This window comes from Astatotilapia calliptera, chromosome 23 (genome assembly GCF_964374335.1).
Source record: "Astatotilapia calliptera chromosome 23, fAstCal68.1, whole genome shotgun sequence".
NCBI lineage: Eukaryota > Metazoa > Chordata > Actinopteri > Cichliformes > Cichlidae > Astatotilapia > Astatotilapia calliptera.
Window position 1 is genome coordinate 11,425,423 of NC_137443.1, and position 14,483 is coordinate 11,439,905.

The window sequence follows — 14,483 nt, forward strand, 5'->3', positions numbered from 1 at the left end:
GAGGAGTGTGGACCCAAATGCAGGCACTAATGATTAACTGTGAGTGAGTTTTATTTTTACTGGAAAGAGAAATGCAAACAAAAGCAGGGCATGGCAGTGACTTAAACTAACAAAACCTAAACTGGGAGAAGCTACAAAAGAATAATACAAAAAGCCTGTGACTAGAAACCTGAGACAGGGAAACACGGAACATGAAGACCAGTGAGGAGAAACATGGAACGTGGAGAAATACAACTGGAGACATGCAGTAGAAATGCACACAGAGTGACACAGAACTAAGACTAAACATACAACATACGGAGACAAATAAGGAGAATGGAACTAAACCTTCACTAGAGTCATGACACCAGGAACACAGGGGAGGCACAGAAACAGAACAGAAACCTCAACCAAGAACTATAAATATAATACAGAAAACAATAATTCAAAGAGTATAACTTAAACCAAAAACACTGGCTCACAGACCCAGTACTGCGACAATAACAGCACGCTTTAGCTTGATTGATGAGCTTTCTTGGGGTAACACTGATGTAGCGCTAATGAGTTAATACAGGCTAGGGATTGAGTGTGATTTTGTGGTTATTATTAATCAGAAGATTTAGGAATGCTACCGGAGCTGATGGGCAGTAATTAAATACACACAACACAAAATGCTTTTGCAGGTACCATGTATTTAACCGAAAGCAAAGAAAATTAAGAAAAGAAAATGAAAGCTTAAATAATCATTCCTGCTGTAGCTATTTAATTAATAGAAAAACCCAGTGGGGGTGCACAAAAACAACTAAGCAAATTCTTCCGGCTTATACCAAGCAATAAAGATTCTCAAAAAAAAGTTCCCCATAAATAACACATGTTAACATCGAAAACACTGATCCACACTGAAGTCCATGAGTTTTATCTGAATATCCATGAGCAATGTCCAAGCGCTATTGTCCATAAACGGGGGAACTGGTGTGTATGATTGTGGAAATCAGTGTATTCGGAAATTACGGGACAGAGCGTCGCCTTTGATAGCTTCCTACCAGTCCAGTGGAAGCTTCAATGCAGAATGAGTCCTGCTCCTAGCCGTTCATTGGCTCGCCATCCTTTTCCATACCCAAAAAAGGTTCACCTGGCCTGCATTAAATAAACAAGGCCAATAAGAAATCACATGAATAACTTACAAAAATGTCAGCCAATTAAGCTAAATACATTAAGTTATTCTTGTTCCTGTGTACACAATTTATAAAAATAAACAAACAATATATTGGTTAAATATAATATTTCTAACCAATAAGGATTTAACTGAAAACATTTCAACTGCTACATACATACATACTATGTAGCTCCACAACATTTGTTATTCAACAACTATCAGTCAAATCAAAATCAAATTGTTTGGACCGGCAGCAGCCGATTAGGGTCAGCTGGTAGCAATACAAACAGTCAATTAAAAGTTCAAACTCACCAATTCCATTCTGTTCAGTGCACAACAACATTATGGCTCTGGCTCACAGTAATCAGCATCTAAGTTGCATAAGTTAGTTGGTGTTAAGAAAATGCATTAAAACGGGAAAAGCAAATGTTTGCCAATACACACCTGCAACAGCTCTGTCACCTGGCTTGCCTCCACGCATCTGACGGGAGGAAGCCGGGACAGGCTTACTATGACCTACATGCCATTCGATTGGCTGAGCAAAGTCATGTGGTTGGAGTCATGCATTTGTGATGCGTTCAATGGCAGGAAATAAGTGCAGGAAATCACTCTGGGTTACAAGAGACTTAGCTGAAAAACACTTGTTAATGAGGTATTCATCCCAAAATATCGAGAAGCATTCCAATACTGTCAAAGGAAGCTAACAGCAGTGGCTAATATTTCCTTTACACCACCTTATTAGAATAACGGGAGCATCCACATGGTGCATCAGCAAACAGTCAACCTTAAATACAGGAAACGGATCACTGTAGGCCAAAGACACAAGACCACAGGAGCGGTTTGCTCAGGAGCCACACTCCAATATAATTTACTTTCCATTCCAGTAGGTGGCGCATCACTACACAACATGTAAGGTGGAGCTGAACAACAAGACAACACTTGTATAGAATTGTATAACATAAAAAACAGTGATCAGTTTTTTATGATATCTTAATCATCTTATGGTACCATATCACACTCATTAGAGCACTTCACTGTCACACTGCAGGCTTACTTGTTGCTCCTAGAGTATTTAAAAGTAGAATGGGAGGGAGAGCCTTCAGTTTTCAGGGGAACCAGCTTCCAGTTTGGATTCAGGAGACAGACGCTGTCTCTACTTATAAGATTAGGCTTTAAACTTTCCTTTTCACTAAAGCATATAGCTAGTTTTGGATCAGGTGACCCTGAATCCTCCGCTTGCTGGGGAATTCCCATCATGCATTGAATGTTTCTTCTTCACTCTGTGTTTATACATCTCTCTGCATTTAACTCCTTAGTGCCTGAAATATGATGTATTTGTCAGAAAATTACATTTCTTTGAAAATGGAGATATTATTGAACCATTTGACAAATTTGTCTAAAAAATTAATTACATTTTAATTTCCATCAGATTTACTATGTTTGCCCTTTAACGAAATTGTTTAAAAATGTATTGTGTAATTTATTAAGGTTTTCCCTGGGGAAAATTATATCAAATATGTTACACTAGGTGTTAAGAGATTTAATTTACGAAATCAGTAGAATATGTCAGAAACTCCACAGACAACAAAAACAGTGTGTTTGGGATTTTCATGGACTTTTATCGGACAGTTTATTGGATGTGATTTTTTGTTGAGAGAGAAGAAAATTATACTTTTGTGTTTCTGTGCTTGGAGTGAAAGGAACGGTCTGAGTGTAAAGCTCTTCAAGATGAGGTACAACTATATAGTTTTAATGAGATATAAAGAAGAGAAAGAGATCAACGATGAAGATGAAGAGAGAGCTGAGTATAAAAGCAAAGCTTTCAATGCACCAGCTGATCTGCATCCCCAGCCTCACTTACGGTCACAAGCTCTGAAAGAATGAGATCTTGGATACAAGCGATGGAGTTTTCTCCAAGGCGGGGCTGGCCTCTCTCTCAGAGAGGGGGTGCAGAGTTCAGTCATTCAAGAGGAGCTCAAAGTAGAGCTACTACACAGCAAAAAGAGCCGGTTGAGGTGGTTCTGGCATCTGCCTAGGATGCCTTCTTTTAGGCGAGGTGTCTTAGACATGTCCCACTGGGAGGAGTCCCCAGTGCAGACCCTGGACTTGATGGCGAGCTTACAACCCCTGAATGGCCCGGGAACGCCGGTGTGAGTTGGAGGAGATGGCTGGAAAGCTGGAAGTCTGGGCTTCCAGATAAGCGGAAGGAAATGGAAAGATGGATGAACTGATGAATGGATGGATGTCTGTCTTCAGCTAGTTACTACTTCATACTTATTGTAACTGTCCCTGAGACAGTCATGCTTACTTTAGTTCATTTATTTGTTGGAAAGAATACAAAATGTATTGGATAAGATAATAAACGTGCAGCATTGATTGAACTTGAACTGGTTACAAAATATGGGTTTGTTAAAGATGTAAAGTTTGTTTGAGGTAGAGTTTGTAATGGTCACATGACCAGAGTTTGGCTGAGAGCACAACCCTGGCATTGTGGGTCAGAACTAGCATGGAGCTACAGAGCTACAGATGCTGCTACAGCCACAACATTAATGTTATTCTGCATGTGGTCCAAGAGGCACACAAGGTATGGTTTTCATGTATATTGTTTATAAAATGCTGCATACATGTACAGGACATTTTCAGTAATATCTATTATTTTGCATTTTTTCTGTTCTGCTGGCTCAAGACTGTTTATGGACACTAACATGAGAGACTTTGATAAGATAAAAGATATTTATGTTGTAAACTTTGTGTTTTCTTCACTTTTCACAGTGTTTGAAGACAATAAGAGAGAGAGAGAGAATGTTTTTTTTTCCGAAGACATCAGTATGATGCGTGGCCATTCTTTGTTGGACCCCTGTAGTTACACTTATTCCGAGTTTTAATTGACATTCCAAAACTGGAGGCACTTGCTTTGATGTGTGCATGTAATCATGAAGCTGTAAAAACAAGATAATGTGACAATATTTTGTATTTTATGTACCTTATGTTTGCTAATGTGTAATTAGCAGCATACTTATAGTTGTTGTTGAGGTTTATAACAATAAAGATAATTAAAAACTGATAACTTATAGCAAAGTGGTGGGATTAAATAGGCATGCACTTCTTCCCACTCCTTATTGATATGTAAACTGAATCTGTTGGTGTCCGATTTGGGTTCTTTCTGTCTGCTTTCATAACAGCTGGGGTTATTTAATCATGTGTGATATCACTTATGTGTGCTATGGTTTATGCAGCGAAAACATGTTTACAGATGTGTAACGATGTGCAGCCATCAGCATGTTTTTATCTGGAGTTTGGTGAATGTCTATCAACAAACATTTCTTTGAATTCGGTGATGGATCACACGAAGCAGTTTCCTGCTTCACCTCTAGCATCACGTAGTCTCTCTTATCAATCTACTGCCATACAAATTCTCTTGATGTCTGTTTGCATCATTTACACAACACACTCCCCACTCACTTTAAAATAAAGTGTGTAACTGTGCATGTGCTGGAATATACATATGCTTCACACAGATCACTACATAGGTACATTTATGTTTGTTTCATTTATATTATTTAAGTGTACATGACTCAGCAAACTTTGAGAAGACTGTGGCTGGTGATAATCATCTGTTGTTTTCTGAAGATGACAATAAAACAGAACAGAGTGTATAATTTTTATATTGGGTGGAGAAATAAATACGTTTTATTATTTTGAGCTATTTAAATTAATTTCTAATGCATCTGCAAAGTGACCTTTGTTTGGTGAAGTAAATGTTGTTGTATTTGTATTGTAGGTCTACACTAATATAGTTATACATGAATATTATCTGAGTATATATCATTTGGAAGAATTTATTATTTAAATGTACAGTACATGTTCAAAATAAATGAGGAAGTCACAGGTTTAATGCTGCGGTATATTTTTATTTTCATTTTTGGTTATGCTAACAGAGAATCAGAAATCCTGACATTTCAATAATATACAAGCCAAACTGTCAGTGAATTCTTTACTCCTCATATTTTCTGGATTTCACAATCCCGTCAATCCACTGACGGTATTTTGAGATGTCTGTATAGACGTTGGGTTTATTGGGGTAACTGCAGTTTTCATTATAGTTGAAAGAAACAACGCCAACAGCCAACCCGTCGCACAGCAGAGGACCACCAGAATCTCCCTGTGAGGAGGAAGAATTTTAATTTACCAGCTTTTATTCAGTTTTTTATATATTTGCAATCAAGGAGCCATTTTAAACTGAAAGGACAGAAAAAATACCTGACAGAATCCTTTGGTTGTTTTGTATCCACCTGCACAGATAACATTGGCAGGAAGACCATGCCATAGTTCCTCACAGACCCTTAAGTTAATGACAGACACGTCCACCACCCTCAGCTCATCAACAGATTTAACATCAGTTTCAGTTTTTCCCCATCCAGCCACCTGACACACTTGGTTTCCTTCAAGGTGTATTTCAGCAGGTGGAAGCTGAATTGTTTGTACCCTTTCATTTAGCTGAACTTTGTAAAGCAGCTGGAGACATGACATGAAGTAAAAAATATAAATATGTTCATACGATAGTTCTTTAGTTATAATTTGAATAATAAAACCACACGAACATGTACTTACTTCAAGGAGCATGATGTCATTACCCTGTCCAACGTTTTGATAATTTTCACGAATGTTTTTGTTTTTAATCTTTATTTTTTGATGATTGCCGTTCTTGAGATTGTGGTTGCCGAGAACAACGTATGTGGGGTTGCTGAAGGAGTGATCAATGAAAGGAAATCAACACATTTTCTAAATGCATTTCAGTGACATGAGTTAGAGAGTACAGGAAAAGATGTCTGATTACTCACTATTTATCACAGTGTGCAGCCGAGACTACAAAGTCTTCAGTGATGAGAAATCCTCCACAAACATGTTGACCCATGTTGTTCTGCACAGAGGCCATGTAGTGCATGGAGTTCTCTGGGGCTTTTTCACCATTTATGATATCACTTCCATGTGCTGAAAAAAGGAAATCAAAATGAAGTTACTGTTCCATTAAACAATTGGAGTATAATAACAAAGACTTGCAGTTCTTACCAAGTCGTCCGAGGCATGCCAGAACATGGACAAACAGAAATTTCTGCAGACCCAGCATGATGCCAGCACAAAGGTGAAGTTGTGTTTGTAGGAGTGTCGAGGTGAACCTTTTATACGTCAGTTTGCTTCATTGCCAAATAAGATTATAATCCATCAAATTTGGCATTCAGCCACATCCTTTACTCAGCGCAAGATTGAAACTGGTGTTATCATCATGTTCATCAGCTTATCGGTGTGAAACACACAAATCATGTTTAGTTGTCGTTATTTTAACTCCATTTGTTGCTCACTTTTATTCATGTATTTAAGAGCCTTTGGGCCTCCTGATCATGTGTGATTATAAATCACTTTTAATGGGTGAAACTTCGTCTGTAACACTGAGATTCTTCTCTGTGGAAATCACACTTGGTCAGATTGAATGAGTGGCTGTTTTTGTAGTTCACACTCATTTCTGACTTTCTTCTTTGCTGTCTTTCAGTGTCATTATGAGGACCTGCTTCTCCTCACTGTGACAATAAATCAGGTAAATCTGAAAACTAAAACCTTCCCCTTGTAGTCAGTTCACTCATCTTCACTCCTGATCATCTCAACAAATGAAAACATTTTTTCTTTTTGTAATCGAGTCGGCTGTGTTACTAACACTGTCACAGACTGCCGGCCTGTCCATCATGCACTTCACCTTTCACCCTCACCTGGTTTTCAAGATTTTATTTTTAAAAATCACAATCAAAACATTTGAAAAAAAAAATAATCAGGAAACGTGGGTATAGGTAGACCCAGCTGTTCCCCTCCCTGCTCGTCCATGTTAAAGGTGGCCTGCTGGGCCCACAGGTTACGGGGGCTCAGAAGAATGAGGAAGGTTACATCAGGATGGACATGCAGCATAAAATATTTGCATAATCAAACACATGGACCAAAAAAACTCCACACAGCTCGGCTGACGCCCAGATTGAGGCATGAAACTTGTGCAGACAGTCTGACAGTCATCAGGCTCAGACACCGTCCTCGTTCACACCACCTCAAGCTTCAACAAACACCCAAATGAAAGACCTTAAATATTTCATTGTTGATCAAACACTCAAACATTAAAATATAATAAAAAACAGTAAAATAAATAAATAAATAAATGAAACCACATAAATAAAACCAGAATTTCTGTTCATGTTTTGTGCAGATATTTAGAAAGTCCTGACAGCTGCCACAATGTGAATAACAAAAAAAAGATTTTGATAAAAAATGTTATATTATGATATATATGATAATATAACCTCCACATGTGGACAAAAACATTCCAGATAAACAGGCCAGGATGAGCTGTGGGTGTCAGTGATCTGTCAGCCAGACAATAAGGACCAGGACCAGTATGGACCAGGTAGCAGACCCAACACACAGGAAGTTCAATGGTTTCAGTGATTTATTTATCATGTGGATCATTGCAGGCAGAGCGAGCAGTCTTGACATCATGTGTCTGCACAATTGCATCACTCACCTGCTAAACCTACGTTCCTCACAGCTGACAGAAAGGAGCTGCAGCGTGTTTTCTGAAACACACAGCTTTGTGTCTGACAGCCTTATATTTCTGAACCATCCATGCCGGGGTCACACCCCCACTTTAGTTTTATAAAGACTTTTATATACTTTGAGCTCCTTTGATGAACTCAGTTTTTTTCCTATTGAGCTCTTTAGGGTGATTTTCAGCCTGATGAACTCTTTGATTTAGTTAGCTTTTATTTAATTGAGCTCTACTTTATAGAAGCTACTCTGTTGGAGGTAGTGGTTAATACCTTGGCTGCTGTAACACAGGACTTTCTAAACTTTTGTGATAAGTAAAAAAATTGTTATTTGTATGTTTTTAGACTTCAGAGCCATGAAAAAAAGTTTGAGTTCATTAAAGAGGCCGGAGCTGTGGGCGGGGTGGGGCTTTTGTTTTGTTCTTCCTTCTTACACACCTTTGGAGCAGGAGTTGCAAATTCGATTCCCACCCGGTATCCAGGAGCGGTCCTGGTTAGACCCCCCCTACTAAAACCAAGCCCTGAAATGGCGCGGCTACGTCTGCAGCCTGTCCCAGCTCAGACACAAAAGCATTTCACTACATGAAATTGTTTACGTGATTGTTTATGTGACGAATAAAAGGTTATTTGATTTTGTCTCCCAGGTGGATGTGTGGGCAGGTCGTGTCTACCAGGCCTGCCTTGTGCACCTGAGAGCTACCTATTCATCAGTGAGTATTTATGCTTGGCCGTGCCTCCGGTTTGCAGCCAGATCCTCATCTTCATTGCTACTCAATTCAATTCAATTCAATTTTATTTATATAGCGCCAAATCACAACAAAAGTCGCCTCAAGGCGCTTCATAGATACAGAGAAAAACCCAACAATCATATGACCCCCTATGAGCAAGCAGTTTGGTGACAGTGGGAAGGAAAAACTCCCTTTTAACAGGAAGAAACCTCCGGCAGAACCAGGCTCAGGGAGGGGCGGGGCCATCTGCTGCGACCGGTTGGGGTGAGAGAAGGAAGACAGGATAAAAGACATGCTGTGGAAGAGAGACAGAGGTTAATAACAGGTATGATTCAATGCAGAGAGGTCTATTAACACATTGTGAGTGAGAAAGGTGACTGGAAAGGAAAAACTCAATGCATCATGGGAATCCCCCGGCAGCCTACGTCTATTGCAGCATAACTAAGGGAGGATTCAGGGTCACCTGGTCCAGCCCTAACTATATGCTTTAGCAAAAAGGAAAGTTTTAAGCCTAATCTTAAAAGTAGAGATAGTGTCTGTCTCCCGAATTCAAACTGGAAGCTGGTTCCACAGAAGAGGGGCCTGAAAACTGAAGGCTCTCCCTCCCATTCTACTTTTAAATACTCTAGGAACAACAAGTAGGCCTGCAGAGCGAGAGCGAAGTGCTCTAATAGGGTGATATGGTACTACAAGGTCATTGAGATAAGATGGGGCCTGATTATTTAAGACCTTGTATGTGAGGAGCAGGATTTTGAATTCAATTCTGGATTTAACAGGAAGCCAGTGAAGGGAAGCCAAAACAGGAGAAATATGCTCTCTCTTTCTAGTCCCTGTCAGCACTCTTGCTGCAGCATTTTGGATTAGCTGAAGGCTTTTCAGTGAGGTTTTTGGACATCCTGATAATAATGAATTACAGTAGTCCAGCCTGGAAGTAATAAATGCATGAACTAGTTTTTCAGCGTCACTCTGAGACAGGATATTTCTAATTTTAGAGATGTTGCGCAAATGGAAGAAAGCAGTCTTACATATTTGTTTAATATGTGCGTTGAAGGACATGTCCTGGTCAAAAATGACTCCAAGGTTCCTCACAGCGCTACTGGAGGCCAAGGTAATGCCATCCAGAGTAAGAATCTGGTTAGATACCATATTTCTAAGCTTTTCAGGGCCGAGTACAATAACCTCAGTTTTATATGAATTAAGAAGCAAAAAGTTAGCGGCCATCCAGGTCTTTATGTCTTTAAGACATTCCTGCAGTTTAACTAATTGGTGTGTATTATCTGGCTTCATGGACAGATAGAGCTGGGTGTCATCTGCATAGCAGTGAAAATGTATACTATGTCTTCTGATGATACTGCCTAAGGGAAGCGTGTATAATGTAAACAGAATTGGTCCTAGCACTGAACCCTGTGGAACTCCATAATTAACCTCAGTGTGTGAAGAGGACTCTCCATTTACATGCACAAATTGGAGTCTAGTAGATAGATATGATACAAACCACTGCAGTGCAGTACCTGTAATACCTACAGCATGTTCTAATCGCTCTAATAGGATATTATGGTCAACAGTATCGAATGCTGCACTAAGGTCTAGCAGGACAAGCACAGAGATGAGTCCACTGTCAGAGGCCATAAGAAGATCATTTGTAACCTTCACTAAAGCTGTTTTTGTGCTGTGATGAGCTCTGAAACCTGACTGAAACTCTTCAAATAAGCCATTTCGCTGCAGATGATCTGTTAGCTGTGTGACAACTACTCTTTCAAGAGTTTTTGATATTAAAGGAAGGTTGGAGATTGGCCTATAATTAGCTAAGACTGCTGGGTCTAGAGATGGCTTTTTGAGTAAAGGTTTAACTACAGCCAGCTTGAAGGCCTGTGGTACATAGCCGATTATTAGATATGTTGATCATATTTAAGATCGAAGAATTAATTAATGGCAGGACTTCTTTGAGCAGTCTTGTAGGAATGGGGTCTAAAAGACACGTTGATGGTTTGGAGGAAGTAATTATTGAAGTTAACTCAGAAAGATCAATTGGAGAAAAAGAGTCTAACTTAACATCAATGGTACTAAGAGTAGATAATGTTACATCTGTGGGATGATTATTGGTAATTTTTTTCTCTAATGATAAAAATTTTATTTGTGAAGAAGTTCATGAAGTCATTACTAGTTAACGTTAAAGGGATGGTTGGCTCAAAAGAGCTCTGACTTTTTGTCAGCCTGGCTACAGTGCTGAAGAGAAACCTGGGGTTGTTCTTATTTTCTTCAATCAGTGATGAATAGTAAGATGTTCTGGCTTTGCGGAGGGCTTTCTTATAAAGCAGCAAACTATTTCTCCAGGCTAAATGATGATCCTCTAAATTTGTGACACGCCATTTCCTCTCCAGATTACGAGTCATCTGCTTTAGGGTACGTGTTTGAGAATTATACTACGGAGTCAGGTACTTCTGACTTGAGACCTTAGTTTTCACAGGAGCTACAGTATCCAGAGTCGTACGCAGTGAGGAGGTAAAATTATTAACAAGATAATCGACCTCTGTTGGAGTAGCGTTCAGATAGCTGCTCTGCTCTATGTTGGTACAGGGCATTGAAGATGATAACAATGGGTGGATTATATTCTTAAACTTAGTTACAGCGCTTTCAGAAAGACATCTACTGTGATAAAGTCTACTCTCCACCGCTGTGTAATCAATTATTGTAAATGTAAATGTTATCAGGAAATGATCAGACAGGAGAGGGTTTTCAGGAAACACTGTTAAATGTTCAGTTTCTATGCCATATGTTAAAACAAGATCTAGAGTGTGATTAAACTTTGATACCAGCATGGCTGGTTTTGTGGATACCTGAGCACACAGGCAATATTCACAGCCCTCCCTTTTTTTCTCCGTATCCTGCAGATCATGTTCCTGCAGCCTCCGACTAACTCCTCCAGTGACTTAGAGATAGAACAGCTAAGATACTGCACAAGAGGGGCTCAGAACACTGCTACACTCCTCCACATTAAAAGGAGTCAGTGGAGATGAAACCTGTTCTATTTCAGTTATGTAACTGTTGCTATGGTTAACAGAAGATCACGTACACACACTGATCTTCAGGAAATGTGCTTTAGAGATATCGCATGCATAAATGCATTCTGTGCCGTGTAGTTTGAGCCTGATTACGCTACAGAAAACTTTATTCAACCATCCCGCTTCATTCTACTGTAGTTGCTGAACAGACCACAGTACTGTGCAGAAGTGTTGAGCCACTCCTCTTCTTTAAATATTTTAATTAGTGGGTCGCTCAAGACTTTTGCACAGTAGTGTATGTATCGGATATAGAAAGGCAGTACCTTCTAAAGTGTTTGCACGGAAAGATTCTTTACTGTGGAAATACTCGACACAGCCAAAATAACACAAGCTGAACCACACAAACCACATTTTTCAGATCGAATGATGCTGACAACCATGCTGTTTCAGTCTTGGCATGATGTATAGAGCACTTTGAGTACTCGCTATATAAGTGCTATATAAGTGCTATATAAGAATCAGTCCATTTACCATTTATGGAAATTTTTTGAGCTAAATGTTAAAACAATGATGATTGTCGGTTGGTGGTTTTTGGTGTTACCAAATTTAAATTCCTGAGTAGAGGTGTGGAGATGAAACATTCCTAATGCTCAGGAATGTTTACATTCAGACTGCACAAAAAAGCTTCTTTATTTTTGCTTTTTTATTTTTGTAAGCCAGATGAAAGAGAGCAACCAGCTGTTTTTGGACAGTTTTATAATTTTAGATATTGTGATCACAGATCACGTTTTACAATACATGCACAATGTAATTCAGCAGTATTTGCGGCAGCACTGAGATTCAAAAGTGCATCTCAGACAATCAGCCTGTGTGTTTCAGGTTCAGCCTGATCAGTATGTAACAGTTTACTTGTGTCACTCTGTATCTCTGCAGATCTGCCAGGAGGAGGTACTTAAAGATCAGTTACACATTACTCAGAGCTACGCTATTTTTATCTAGTTTATCTTCCTGAACATTAAAGCAAAAAACAAAAGTAGTTAAAGTTGCTTGTGTTTTTACCCAGTGAGAATAAATGGGCATGAATTTTATTTTTCAGACTTTTCAGAGGAGAAATATTCTTAGGGTTGCATGGAAATCAAATCTTTTTTTATACCCCCTAACACACACACACACACACACACACACACACACACACACACACACACACACACACACACACACACACACACACACACACACACACACACACACACAGGCGTTACATATACTTAAAATGATTCAAATGCAGTAAGTATACATGCTTCATATAAATATAGTCTATAACTTGTTTATTTTCTGTAGCCCAGAAAATTAAACATTTCAGTTCACATAAGACATGTCAATTTTATTTTATATACTGTATAGCCTGTATAATAAATAAATATGTTGCCAAATAAATATAAAAACCAGAAAGCCGCACAAAACAGGACAGTTAATTTACAAACACAAGTCTAACTTAAGTTTCACACTTTTTTGTTAGAACAAATCAAATTGTTAGTTAAATTTACACAAAATGTCAGAAAGCTGCAGTGTCATGGACAAAAATTTCAACCTAATTTTTCATGATTTCTTGGTTAACCCTGTTAGGACATTCCCAAAACTTTCCCCTCTTCCTAAACAACCAAATCCCACGTGTTGCCTTTTTAAAAAATGTTCTTTGACATGGCACATTTTTCCACCAATAGGAAAGAGGTAGCTTCATTTCCCTTTCTTTACTGTTTTCGTCCTGTCCTTGGAAAATGTTTTTTTTTCAACTGTTTCTTCTGCACTAAATGTGACGATAGTATTTAGGAAGAAAGCATCGCTTGTATATATTTTTAAAAACTAGGGGTGGCAAGAGATCATTTTTGGCTGGCCCACGCCAGACTTTTATAAATTAAAATGGATTATATAGTTTTGTAAACTGCCCTAGAGCTCCCTCTAGTGACTCCTTTGTAATATTGCTTTGATTACTTTGGAAAAAGAAAAATTGAGGAAGCAGAAAATCCAAGATGGCTGAACGTAATAAGTATTATTAGCTGATATGGAACTTCAAATGTTGTTGCTTTGTACGAGATTCTTCTGTAAGTACTAGTGATGATAAAATAATAATTGCTTTATTTAAGGTGAGTCATTTAGCCTGGCTGAACCTTCTCAAAAGGCTGGAGATGCACAGACATGTCAACTCTCATATCATCACTCGTGTTGTACTGTAAATACTTCAACCACAAATATATACCACATTTTTTAACTGGTAACCAAACAAACACGTCTTTGAACTGAGGGAGAAAACAGAGACCACAGAGAAGGACCCCCGCCATCCAAAACCTTCTTTATTAAAGAGAAAGTTCTTACCATAGGACTACCACTTTCTCCGACAAAACACTAAATCTACTTGTTCCTCACTACAGCAGCAACTACACAAAAACATTATCACCAAACACTGCCCCCTAATGGTGAAGATCTTTATTTAATTTAGCTAAATCTGATTACAAGAAGAACCTTTACGGAACAAACACTGATGCTGTTGCAATGTATTATACATATTTACAAATACATATTTAAAAGCAGTGCACAATGATGTAAAGATTTATTGCTTTTTGTTTTATTTGAATTGAACCAATGTTTGAAGTATGTTTTCTCTTTCATAAATAAAATCATTTATATAATAAAATAATGAATAATTGTGGGTAAAAGCTCATCTAATGCTGGAACTGAACATTTGACCCCCTGACCCATCCCTGGCTTAGTTCCTACCCTTTGTGGTCAAACACAACTACACATCAATGTTGTTGTTGTTGTTGTAAACAAAGTGTTTAGATTGACATGGAAAAAGAGTAACCAGCTGTTTTTAAGAGTCTTTTAGTTTTAGATATTAAGGATAACAATCAAGTCTAACAACATAGATCACAATCCAGTCCAATAATATTCTGTAAACTTTGCATTTCTTTTTGTTGAGAATGGGTTTGACCCATAAAAGTAGTTTTGATATGTCTCTATAGATGTTGGGCACATCCAG

At 38.5% G+C, this 14,483-nt stretch overlaps 1 protein-coding gene and 1 long non-coding RNA gene across 2 annotated transcripts; both read right to left on the minus strand.

The window, feature by feature from the left end:
- Nucleotides 1–651: 651 nt before the first annotated feature.
- Nucleotides 652–1,697, minus strand: LOC145424462 (uncharacterized). The gene is made up of 3 exons (XR_013905543.1): nt 1,580–1,697; nt 1,448–1,506; nt 652–1,116 (listed from the first exon to the last, which is right to left on the minus strand). It is a non-coding gene; the product is annotated as an uncharacterized LOC145424462 (long non-coding RNA).
- Nucleotides 1,698–5,025: 3,328 nt separating this feature from the next.
- LOC113016758 (trypsin-3-like) lies at nt 5,026–6,352 on the minus strand. The gene is made up of 5 exons (XM_080297819.1): nt 6,206–6,352; nt 5,977–6,127; nt 5,747–5,879; nt 5,396–5,650; nt 5,026–5,297 (listed from the first exon to the last, which is right to left on the minus strand). Exons 1-5 carry the CDS (start codon nt 6,261–6,263, stop codon nt 5,130–5,132), a joined length of 765 nt encoding a protein of 254 aa, XP_080153945.1. The 5' UTR covers nt 6,264–6,352; the 3' UTR covers nt 5,026–5,129.
- Nucleotides 6,353–14,483: the final 8,131 nt, after the last annotated feature.